The sequence below is a fragment of the Geotrypetes seraphini genome, chromosome 5, assembly GCF_902459505.1.
Source record: "Geotrypetes seraphini chromosome 5, aGeoSer1.1, whole genome shotgun sequence".
NCBI lineage: Eukaryota > Metazoa > Chordata > Amphibia > Gymnophiona > Dermophiidae > Geotrypetes > Geotrypetes seraphini.
In genome coordinates this window covers 163,444,546-163,456,800 of record NC_047088.1, presented here as the reverse complement: position 1 = coordinate 163,456,800, position 12,255 = coordinate 163,444,546, and the positions used below count along the sequence as shown (strand labels likewise).

The window sequence follows — 12,255 nt, the reverse complement described above, 5'->3', positions numbered from 1 at the left end:
TTTCCTTACCTGGACGATTGGTTAATCAAGGCCAATTCATCTCAGACAGTACTCCTGGCCACCAACCAAACCATCCTATTTCTACAACTTCTGGGGTTCGAGATCAATCTACCCAAATCTCATCTCATCCCCACTCAGAGACTTCAATTCATTGGAGCGGTACTGGACACAGTTCTCATGAGGGCATTCCTGCCGTCCAACCGTCTCCACACTCTTCAATCTCTATGTCAGCAGCTACTTCTGCAAAGTTCCATCTCTGCCAAGCAAATGATGATACTCTTGGGTCACATGGCCTCCACAGTTCATGTCACACCCTTCGCACGTCTTCACCTGCGCACTCCTCAATGGACCCTGGCTACCCAGTGGTCCCAAGCGACAGATCCGTGCTCACGACACATATCTGTGACATCATCTCTTCGTCAGTCTCTACAATGGTGGTTGATATCCTCAAATCTATCCAGAGGTCTTCTGTTCCATCTACCTCCTCATCAACTTGTCATCACCACCGACGCCTCCCCTTATGCCTGGGGAGCTCATTTGAACGAATTCCAAACTCAAGGTCTTTGGACAGCCCAGGAAATGAAGCATCACATCAATTTCCTGGAACTCAGAGCGATGTTTTATGCCCTCAAGGCCTTCCAACATCTTCTCTTTCCTCAAGTCCTCCTGCTGTGCACAGACAATCAAGTTGCGATGTACTACATCAACAAACAGGGTGGGACAGGATCTCGCCTCTTGTGTCAGGAAGCCCAGAAGATTTGGGCTTGGGCCACAGATCACCAACTATTCCTGAAAGCTATCTACATTCAGGGGGAACAGAATTCCTTAGCGGACAAGCTCAGCAGAATTCTCCAGCCTCACGAGTGGACGCTCGATCCTTTAACTCTACAGTCCATCTTCGCTCGGTGGGGCACTCCTCTTTGCAGCTCCTCACAATCACCAGCTGCCCCTCTTCTGCTCCAGACTCTACTCTCCTCACCGTCTGGCAGCGGATGCATTTCTCCTGGATTGGTCCAATCTGTTCCTGTATGCTTTCCCTCCGCTTCCTCTCATGTTGCGAATCTTGTTCAAGCTCAAGAGGGAACAAGCCACCATGATTCTCATCGCTCCACGGTGGCCCAGGCAACATTGGTTCTCCCTTCTACTTCAACTCAGTTCCAGGGAGCCTATTCTTCTTCCATTGTTTCCTTCTCTTCTTACGCAGCATCAGGAGACCCTTCTACATCCCAACCTCCAGTCTCTACACCTGACAGCTTGGTATCTCTCGGGCTGACTTCAAGTGATACTCTCTTGTCTCAGCCCGTTCGTTCTATTCTGGATGCCTCCAGGAAACCGGCCACTCTGCAATGCTACCATCAGAAGTGGACATGATTTTCTTCCTGGTGTCTTCTCCATCATCATAATCCTACGTCCCTGGCAGTGGAGACCTTGTTGGATTACCTTCTTTCTTTGTCTGACTCTGGTCTCAAGTCTACTTCCATCAGAGTCCACCTCAGTGCTATTGCTGCTTTTCATGAGCCAGTTCATGGGAAACTTCTCTCAGCTCATCCTTTGGTTTCCAGATTTATGCGGGGTCTTTTCAATATGAAACCATCTCTTAAGGCCCCTCCTGTAGTCTGGGATCTCAATGTGGTTCTCTCCGCCTTAATGAAGCCTCCGTTTGAATCTCTGGCTACAACTCCTTTCAAGTTCCTCACTTGGAAAGTGCTCTTCCTTATTGCCCTTACCTCTGCCAGGAGGGTCAGTGAGCTACATGCACTAGTTGCGGATCCACCTTTTACAGTCTTTCATCATGACAAGGTGGTTCTGCGTACACATCCAAAGTTTCTCCCTAAGGTTGTCTCGGAATTCCATCTCAACCAATCCATTGTTCTGCCTGTCTTCTTTCCGAAACCTCACTCTCATTCTGGAGAACAGGCTCTGCATACTTTGGACTGTAAGCGGGCTCTAGCTTACTATTTAGAGCGTACTAAGCCTCACAGATCATCTCCCCAACTCTTTTTATCCTTTGATCCGAATAAATTGGGGCATCCTGTTTCTAAACGTACGTTGTCTAATTGGCTGGCAGCGTGCATTTCATTCTGTTATGCTCAGACCAGACTATCACTGGAAGGTTCTGTCACGGCCCATAAAGTTCGAGCTATGGCAGCATCTGTAGCTTTCCTCCGTTCCACTCCTATTGAGGAAATCTGCAAGGCTGCTACTTGGTCCTCAGTTCATACTTTTACATCTCATTATTGTCTGGATGCATTCTCCAGACGGGATGGACACTTCGGCCAATCTGTTTTGCAAAATTTGTTTTCTTAATGGCCAACCTTCCCTCCATCCCTCTTTTTGTTAGCTTGGAGGTCACTCATCAGTCAAGAATATGCTGCCTATTTGTCCTGGGATAAAGCACAGTTACTTACTGTAACAGGTGTTATCCAGGGACAGCAGGCAGATATTCTTGCGTCCCACCCACCTCCCCGGGTTGGCTTCTTAGCTGGCTTATCCTAACTGGGGACCGCGTGCTTCTGTCGGGCGGGAAGGCACTCGCGCATGCGCGGTGCGGCCTGCTAGAACTTTCCAAGTTCTTAGAGTGCAATCACTCTAAAATTGTCCGTACCGGGGCTCCGTCGGTGCCGTCACCCATCAGTCAAGAATATCTGCCTGCTGTCCCTGGATAACACCTGTTACAGTAAGTAACTGTGCTTTATGGACTCATTGTGGACCTTTTCCAAGCTATGGTGGTAGTTGCTGCAAGGAAGGGGTAAGGGTGAATCCTTGATGAGTGGTTGATTTTGGGTTGGATATGGTGGAAGTGACTTTGAGTGGTTGGAGGAGGGTTAACTACTCAAAGAGCCAAACGAAATCAACATAGGAGATGGAATACCTGGGGATCCACTTCCTTATTAACCTCTAGCATGTCTGTTTAACTCCAGGGAGGATCACCAAACTCCAGTCACAGAAAGAGATTTGTGCCTGAGCCGCCCCCAGCGCATGGGATTACCTTCAGCTTCTAGGCTTGATAGAACCTCCCTGGAGTTCTGTGAGTGTGGATCCATATGTGCCCTCTGCAGATGGGACTGTTAACTAGTTAGAGTCTCAAGTCTCCGGGATTTCAAAGCTCACCTCCTGTTCTAGGCCCCTCTTAAACAGCAACAGAAGCCCAATGATCTCATGAGCTGTCTCTTTCACAGATTCCCCTTGACTGTTCCAGAGTAAGTAGTAGCTTCAGGGGCTTGGGGGGGGGGGGGGGCTTATTGTCAGACCAGTTTGTTGCAGGAACTTGGTTGGCAGAAGAGGTCTTCTGGTCTATCAACCGCTTGGCATCCAGAGTGATTTGCTTGGTGCTAAAGGGCTTCCTTCCCATTATTTGAAGGCAGTTTGAGTGTTCTAGGACAATGTGATATATGTAAATAGTGGGACCAGAAACCAGGCAGTGATGCTAGAGGTCCTATGGTTATGCAGTTGAGTGGAGATCTCAACCATACACATTACTGAGGTTGACTTCCTCAGCTGCTGCCATCTGGACATGGGGGAATGGGCCCTGAGAGATTCAGTGTATCAGTTCGTTGTGGATTATTGTGGGTGGTTAGAGTTAGATCTGAGGCCTCTCCAGAAAATGCAGTGTCCTTGCTTTTTTAATCACAGAATTCTGCAGGGCTTAGCAAGGATCAGTGTGCTGACACAGAATTGGCCTGCTTAGGCACTGCTGTACATATCCTTTCTCCTATTTCCGCCCCCACCCCCACCTGTCTGTTGGTGGGCTAGATCTTGTGCAGGATAGCACAGCACCCCTTTCTAGTTATGATACAGCTTCTTGTTGAGGACCTGCTTCACCTCCCTAAGAGTTTAGGGTCTGCTCCACCAGTCATCATGGGAAATCTGGATCCATTCTGGCATATGGCTTGTCTCTTAAGAGATGGCACTTGATGTGTAAGGGGTATCTGGCAATGGTTATAGTCATCAGCTTTGGAGTGAGAAACCATCCTCATCAGGTGTGGAAGGCCTATGAGTCTTAATGTGGTCAGAGGTTCCTCTCCCCTTGGAGGGCTTATATTTCCATAATTCATTTTTTCCTTCAAGATGGTTTTGAGGTAGGGCCTGGCTCTTAATTCAGTTTCAGGTTCATTTGCTGTGCTGGCTTGCTACCAGAGTTTGGTAGGGGCAGCTTATTAGTGGTCCTGCCTCATGTGGTCTGGTTTTTGCAGGGGAGGGTGTTAAACTCTTTCCCCCCTCTTTGACTATTCCTCCACCAGTGAGATCCCTTTGAGCCTCTGTGTCTGATGTCCTTTAAGATAGCCTCCTTAGCTGTCATATGTTTTGCCTGCTGGATTTTGGAGCTATAGGCTCTTATATGTACGATCTTTATTTTTTTGCTGATGCTATGTATCTGCATCTGGTGCCCTTCTTTCTTCTAGAAGTTGTATTGCCTTTGCACTTGAATCAGGTAATTTTGCTACCTGCATTTCTGTGTAAGTTTAGGAAGAGAGTGGATGTTCGCAAAACTTTGATGAAATATCTAGAGGTGACTAACAAGTTTAGGTGATCAGACAGCCTTTTCATTCTATTTCAGGACCACATGAAGGGGAAGTGGCTTCTAAAGCTTCAGTTGCACGTTGGATTGAGGCAGTCATGGAGGCTGCCTATATTTTGACAAATAAGATTGATCTGATTGACCTCAGGGCACACTAAGCTAGGACCCAGGCTGTTTCTTCAGAAGAAGTTTGTCAAGATCATGGTCCTTTCTTATTTTTTTTTTTTTGTGAAGCATTATAAATGAGATCTTAGGGCTTCTGCCTGGATATATGATGTATGGTGTAGACTGGTTTAGTTATAGGATATATAGTGTGGACTTGGTCTAGTTTGACAAAAAAAGTAAAATTTATTCCTTCTGTTAATTTCCTTTCTTTGGGTCCAACTAGACCAGTCCATCATCCTACCCGAATGATTCTGGGTTGGGAGTACCTGCTGATTACTCTGGGTCTTCATTGCCTTGATCTGGTTTTTTGGGGGGAGCTCCTCTCTGCTTCAAATTAATTAATTTAGTTGGATGTTGTTTTGGAAGATTTCTTTGTGCTTTGTTAAATGAATACTGACTGGTTCCAGGCTGCACCAGTGAACTTGTTATACTGGCAATGTCACTGGAAATTGTCTGTTTTTTCTACCTCCATTTGCTGGTCAGGGGTTATAATCCACTATATGGACTGATATAGCTGAACTCAAGGAAAAGAAATTAACAGGTAAGAATAAATTATACCATTCATTTTTTACTTCCTATGTGACAAGCCAGATATATTTAGCATGAAAAAAAGAAAACAATGTATTTCCTTTCAGGAGAGAAGCTTTTAAGTGACATTTCCAGTCCTAATCTAAATAACTTAGGCCCCAGCCAGTTTTGTTTTGGCTTACAATGTAATGGGAATCCCTGATTAGAGAATGACATGGGGACATATTTTTCCCTATCCCGTCCCCATGAGTTTAGTCCCTGTCCTTGCCCCATTTCTGTAAGCTCTGCCTTAACTGCACAAGCCTCAAACACTTATGATTTTAAAGTGTTTGAGGCTTGTGCAGATGAGGACAGAGCTTGCAGGAATGGGATAGGGACAGGAAAAGAACTCTCCGGGATGGAAAAATGAGTTCTCGTGGGAACGGGGAAAAATTTGTCCCCGTGTCAGTCTCTATCCCTGATGTTCAAGCTGTGATTTTTTAACATCAGAGAGACATCTTCAAATCCCCATTTCCCTCACGTTTCACCTTGCAGCTGCATGTAAACTTACGTTTCACCTTACATTGCATGTAAACTTAACTGATGTGAACTTCATGGGCCTTATAACTGAAGTACGAAGAGTTTTATGAGAGATCTTGATTTCAAAATTTTTTTTCATGCATAGCTATAGTTACAGTATGATGATCTGTTCTGCAAACACTGCTAACATTTACTTCACGTAGACTGAGACACACTTTCATTACTTCCCCTCTCTCTTTTATGCTTGCTGGTTATTGTATTTGTCCACTAGGTGCTGCAGTGGGAATACCACTCACAGAGAAAGAAGCACAAGTCTGTATGGTACATGATTTCCACAAAACCTTGAGCCCTCTAGCAACTGCTTATGCAAGAGCACGAGGTAAGTCCTGCGGTCAGCATCCCTTAGTGGGGTTCCTAGCATTCCAAACTGCCTCACTTCTGAATAAGAGTACTGTATGGGTGATTCAGAACTATACCCCATCTTGAAGTGTTCCAAATTTTGTAGATTAATTTTGTTTCTGGAAAAAAGCATTATGAACCCTCTAATTTTTAAGCATGTTATTACCTGAAATGGAAAGTGGTGTATGATGCATGAAAGGAGATACATGCCAAACTATTGTTTTGATACTTTACTGCATTACTGTTTAAAAACTTAAAATTTGATGTATTATTGATGATTTAAAATAAACACATTAATCTTCTCATTTTCTATGTTTTGCATCAAGCACATATAAAACTTTTGCTTTCAAGCAACAGTATGTTATAAAAAGGTATACTATAGTAACCGGAACTAGGAGAACGCAAGGGTGTTTCATAGAAAGAATGGTGGGAAGTAGTGAAAAAAGGTGAATGGCCTTTCTCATGTGTTTTCTCTCTCTCTCTCTCTCTCTCCCCCCGGTTTTAATATAGAAAATTCCATAGGGTAAAGAGATCTCCCAAGATACCACCACTACTGCCACCTTTCTCGTACAACCTTAAAATTTTCCTTGCCTGTCTAGAAGGTGGTCTTCCCCAGAAAAAAAAAATTAAGAGATATTCTAAGGAAATTATCAGGGAGCATAATTGGCAGGGCTTCAACAAAAATTTATTTTGCAAAATATTCATTTTAATACTTTCTAGTTATTTGCCATCTACCCATGTCACTTTAAGTAACATTTAACATGTATGTGATTTTTTTTTTTTTAAGTTGTTCAAATCTGAAGCGTGTATGTGATACTGTGAGCCGCCTTGGATAAAGGTGGATTAGAAATGTTTTAAATAAATAAACAAACTTATAATTCAGGTAAAACAAACCAACTGCTCCTCTAGAGATTTACACCTCCAGATATCATATTTCTATTTGTACCTATTAAAACAAACTTAACTATAGCCTTAAATAAACTATCTGCCTGTCTAACAGTGATTTAAGAAAGGGCTAGAAAGAAACAAACAAACTTTGCCTGAACCCAAGTAAAACTGAGCTCCTGTGGGTCCTTCACAGAAGCAGTCACATAACCTGACATCCAGATCCTTTTTAGGAGATTCAAACTTCCACTTAAATCACAGGAACCTTTGGTTCATCTGGACACAACACTTTATGCTGCTTCCTCAAATTCAAACTGCTGTCAGGCCTGCCTGCCTCTTATCTGCGACAATTGCACTACCTCACTCTACATTAAGAAGGCAAGTCTTGTCACAATGGTTTGCATCATGATAAGAACATAAGAACATAAGCAGTGCCTCTGCCGGGTCAGACCACAGGTCCATCCTGCCCAGCAGTCCGCTCCCGCGGTGGCCCAAAAACAGGTCAAGACTTGTCTGAATCATCAGAAGGGGCTCCCTTGCCACCTTGGTTTCTCATTTAAGTCCTGCCTTCCTATCGAAGTCCTAGTCCCTTGCACATGCACGACCAGGTTGGTTTATACTCATTACCTGGTTAACTTCCTATACTTGTGTTACATCCCAGCTCCTCCCTCAGTATCCCACGATCCCTTTATCCCTCAGGAATCCATCCAATCCCTGTTTGAATCTTTGTACCGTACTCTGCCTGATCACTTCCTCCGGTAGCGCATTCCAAGTGTCCACAACCCTTTGGGTGAAAAAAAACTTCCTTGCATTTGTTTTGAACCTGTCTCCCTTCAGTTTCTCAGAATGCCCCCTCGTATTTGCTGTCCCCTTCAGTCTGAAGAATCTGTCCCTATCCACCCTCTCTATGCCCCTCATGATCTTGAAGGTCTCTATCATATCTCCCCTGAGCCTCCTTTTCTCCAGAGAGAAGAGCCCCAGCCTATCCAGCCTCTCGGCGTATGACATCAAGGCTAAATTACTGTAATGCACTCTACATTTGTATGAATACAAAGAGTTTACTCTAATTTATTCAGAATGCAATAGCAGGACTGATTGAAGATTGTAAGTGGGAAAAACTTCACTGGCTATCAAGGAAATGGTTCAAAGTATGAGGGCAAATCAAAAATTAAAGGCAATTGTTAAATTACACGATAACCAGAACAGGTCTAGTGAAATGCAACCTATGTTCTCGTACATTGCCTGTTGGATAGTTCATCCACGCACAGTACAACACTCAGCCTTTACTCGTGTGATAGTCTCAAAGTCAGAAACATGGACGCTCTATTGCAAGATTGCACCATCGAAGAACAATGTGCAGTAGTGGACTTTCTTTGGGCAGAGGGAGTGAAACGCAGTATGAACATAGCATTGTGAATCAACGAAAGGTTTATGAGTGGGTAAAAAGGTTTAAAGTGGGAAGAACAGGTATAAATGACGAAGGACATTTTGGTCGCCCATCAACATTGAGCATACAAGAGCACATTGACAGGGCAGATGACTTGTTTAGAGAATACAGATGAATAACAGTGTCTCAATTGGCTGCAAATTTGGATATCAGCTATGGAACTGCATTTGCATCATAATACATGATGACGTGGGATACAGGAAAGTCTGCTCACGATGAGTTCCTAAACAGCTTACTGATCTACACAAGCAACAGCATGTGGAGATTGCGACCCAGTTCATAAGATGGTATGAAGAAGATCTGCATATTCTGGAGAGAATTACATAGTAACATAGTAGATGACGGCAGATAAAGACCCGAATGGTCCATCCAGTCTACCCAACCTGATTCAATTTAAATTTTTTTCTTCTTAGCTATTTCTGGGCAAGAATCCAAAGCTCTACCCGGTACTGTGCTTGGGTTTCTACTGCCGAAATCTCTGTTAAAACCTACTCCAGCCCATCTACACCCTCCCAGCCATTGAAGCCCTCCCCAGCCCATCCTCCACCAAACGGCCATATACAGACACAGACCGTGCAAGTCTGTCCAGTACTGGCCTTAGTTCAATTTTTAATATTATTTTCTGATTCTAGATCCTCTGTGTTCATCCCACGCTTCTTTGAACTCAGTCACAAGTTTTACTCTCCACCACTTCTCTCAGGAGCGCATTCCAGGCATCCACCACCCTCTCTATAAAGTAGAATTTCCTAACATTGCCTTTGAATCTACCACCCCTCAACCTCAAATTATGTCCTCTGGTTTTACCATTTTCCTTTCTCTGGAAAAGATTTTGTTCTACGTTAATACCCTTCAAGTATTTGAACGTCTGAATCATATCTCCCCTGTCTCTCCTTTCCTCTAGGGTATACATATTCAGGGCTTCCAGTCTCTCCTCATACGTCTTCTGGCGCAAGCCTCCTATCATTTTTGTCACCCTCCTCTGGACTGCTTCCAGTCTTCTTATGTCCTTCGCCAGATACGGTCTCCAAAACTGAACACAATACTCCAAGTGGGGTCTTACCAATGACCTATACAGGGGCATCAACACCTTCTTCCTTCTACTGGTTACGCCTCTCTTTATACAGCCCAGCATCCTTCTGGCAGCAGCCACTACCTTGTCACACTGTTTTTTCGCCTTTAGATCTTCGAACACTTATCACCCCAAGGTCCCTATCCCCGTCCGTGCATATCAGCTTCTCTCCTCCCAGCATATACGGTTCCTTCCGATTATTAATCCTCAAATGCATCACTCTGCATTTCTTTGCATTGAATTTTAGTTGCCAGGCATTAGACCATTCCTCTAACTTTTGCAGATCCTTTTTCATATTTTCCACTCCCTCTTCGGTGTCTACTCTGTTACAAATCTTGGTATCATCTGCAAAAAGGCACACTTTTCCTTCTAACCCTTCAGCAATGTCACTCGCAAACATATTGAACTGGATTGGCCCCAGCACCGAACTCTGAGGGACTCCACTACTCATCTTGCCTTCCTCTGAGCGACTTCCATTAACCACCACCCTCTGGCATCTGTCCGACAGCCAGTTTCTAACCCAGTTCACCACATTGGGTCCTAACTTCAGCCCTTCAAGTTTGTTCAACAGCCTCCTATGAGGAACTGTATCAAAGGCTTTGCTGAAATCTAAGTAAATTACATCTAGCATATGTCCTCGATCCAGCTCTCTGGTCACCCAATCAAAAAATTCAATCAGGTTCGTTTGGCACGATTTACCTTTTGTAAAGCCATGTTGCCTCGGATCCTGTAATCCATTAGATTCAAGGAAGTACACTATCCTTTCTTTCAGCAACACTTCCATTATTTTTCCAACAACTGAAGTGAGGCTCACTGGCCTGTAGTTTCCTGCTTCATCCCTGTGACCACTTTTATAAATAGGACCACATCCGTTCTCCAGAGATTTGTTGAACAAGTCTTTAATAGGACTCGCCAGAACCTCTCTGAGCTCCCTTAGTATCCTGGGATGGATCCCGTCTGGTCCCATCGCTTTGTCCACCTTCAGTTTTTCAAGTTGCTCATAAACACTCTCCTCCGTGAACGGCGCAGAATCAACTCCATTTTCTCGTGTAACTTTGCCAGACAATCTCAGTCCTTCTCCAGAATTTTTTTCTATGAACACAGAACAGAAATATTTGTTAAGCACATTTGCTTTTTCCTCATCACCCTCCACATATCGATTCCCAGCATCTTTTAGTTTAGAAATTCCATTTTTCATCTTCCTCCTTTCACTAATATATCTGAAAAAAATTTTGTCTCCCTTTTTTACATTTTTAGCCATTTGTTCTTCCGCCTGTGCTTTCGCCAGACGTATCTCTCTCTTGGCTTCTTTCAGTTTCACCCTGTAGTCCTTTCTGCACTCCTCTTCTTGGGTTTTTTTTATATTTCACGAACGCCAACTCTTTCGCCTTTATTTTCTCAGCCACTAGGTTGGAGAACCTATCGGCTTCCTTTTTCTCTTGTTTTTATTGATTTTCTTCACATAAAGGTTCGTAGCCATTATCGCTCCTTTCAGCTTAGACCACTGTCTTTCCACTTCTTTTATGTCCTCCCATCCTAACAGCTCTTACTTCAGGTACTCTCCCATTGCATTAAAGTCCATACGTTTGAAATCTAGGACCTTAAGTATCGTGCAGCCGCTCTCCATTTTAGCCGTTATATCAAACCAAACCGTTTGATGATCGCTACTTCCCAGGTGAGCACTTGCTTGAACATTAGAGATACTCTATCCATTTGTGAGGACCAGATCCAATATCACTTTTTCCCTTGTGGGTTCCGTCACCATTTGTCTGAGCAGAGCCTCTTGAAAGGCATCCACAATCTCACTACTTCTTTCCGATTCCGCAGACGGAACATTCCAGTCCGCATCCTGCAAATTGAAATTTCCCAACAGCAGAACCTTCTCTTTCCTTCCAAACTTTTGGATATCCACAATCAGATCCTTATCAATTTGCTGCAATTGAGTCGGAGGTCTGTAGACTACACCCACGTAGATAGAAGTTCCATCTTCTCTTTTCAGAGCGATCCATATCGCTTCTTCCTCTCCCCAGGTCCCTTGCATTTCGGTCACTTGGATATTGATCTGTACATAGAGAGCTATTCCTCCACCTTTTTGACCATCTCTGTCCTTCCTAAAAAGATTATATCCCAGTATGTTTGCATCCCATCCATGTGATTCACTGAACCATGTCTCCATGATAGCGACAATATCTAGATCTGCCTCTAACATCAGGGCTTGCAGATCATGAACTTTGTTGCTTAGACTGCGAGCATTTGTGGTCATCGCTTTCCAGCTATTTTTCAGCGATAATCTCCTTTTTCGTATAGATTTTTGTTTCGTTTCACTTTCCGTTGCAATACTAAGAAATGAGCTGCTGATATTGTTTATGTTGCAATCTTTACTACTATCACATCTTTTCTTTTGCCGGGGGTGGTCTCTATAATTATCCTTCATACATACACCACCCCCACCTTCTAGTTTAAATGTCTAGAAACATATTGTCTAAATTTCTCTGCAAGGTTTCTTTTTTCTGCTGTAGTAATATGTAGCCCATCAGTGCAATATAGCTTCTTGTCCTTCCATGTATTTCCCCATGCTCCTATGTACCTGAAGCCTTCTTGATGACACCAGGCTTTGAGCCATCTATTAAAATCCTCTGTGTTTTTCACTCTTTGCTCTCCTTTTCCAAATGCAGTCAGTATTTCAGAAAAAGCTAAAGTCTTTACAAAAGGTTTCAAGCCCTC

At 43.7% G+C, this 12,255-nt stretch overlaps 1 protein-coding gene across 1 annotated transcript in view; it reads left to right on the top strand.

Annotated features, from left to right (window-relative positions):
• The window catches only part of ATIC (5-aminoimidazole-4-carboxamide ribonucleotide formyltransferase/IMP cyclohydrolase), a 163,531-nt gene that overhangs the window by 70,201 nt on the left and 81,075 nt on the right, over positions 1-12,255 (top strand). The window contains exon 9 of the mRNA XM_033947256.1: positions 6,003-6,110. Within this exon, the coding sequence (XP_033803147.1) occupies positions 6,003-6,110 (108 nt within the window). The remainder of the gene's footprint in view (positions 1-6,002; positions 6,111-12,255) is intronic.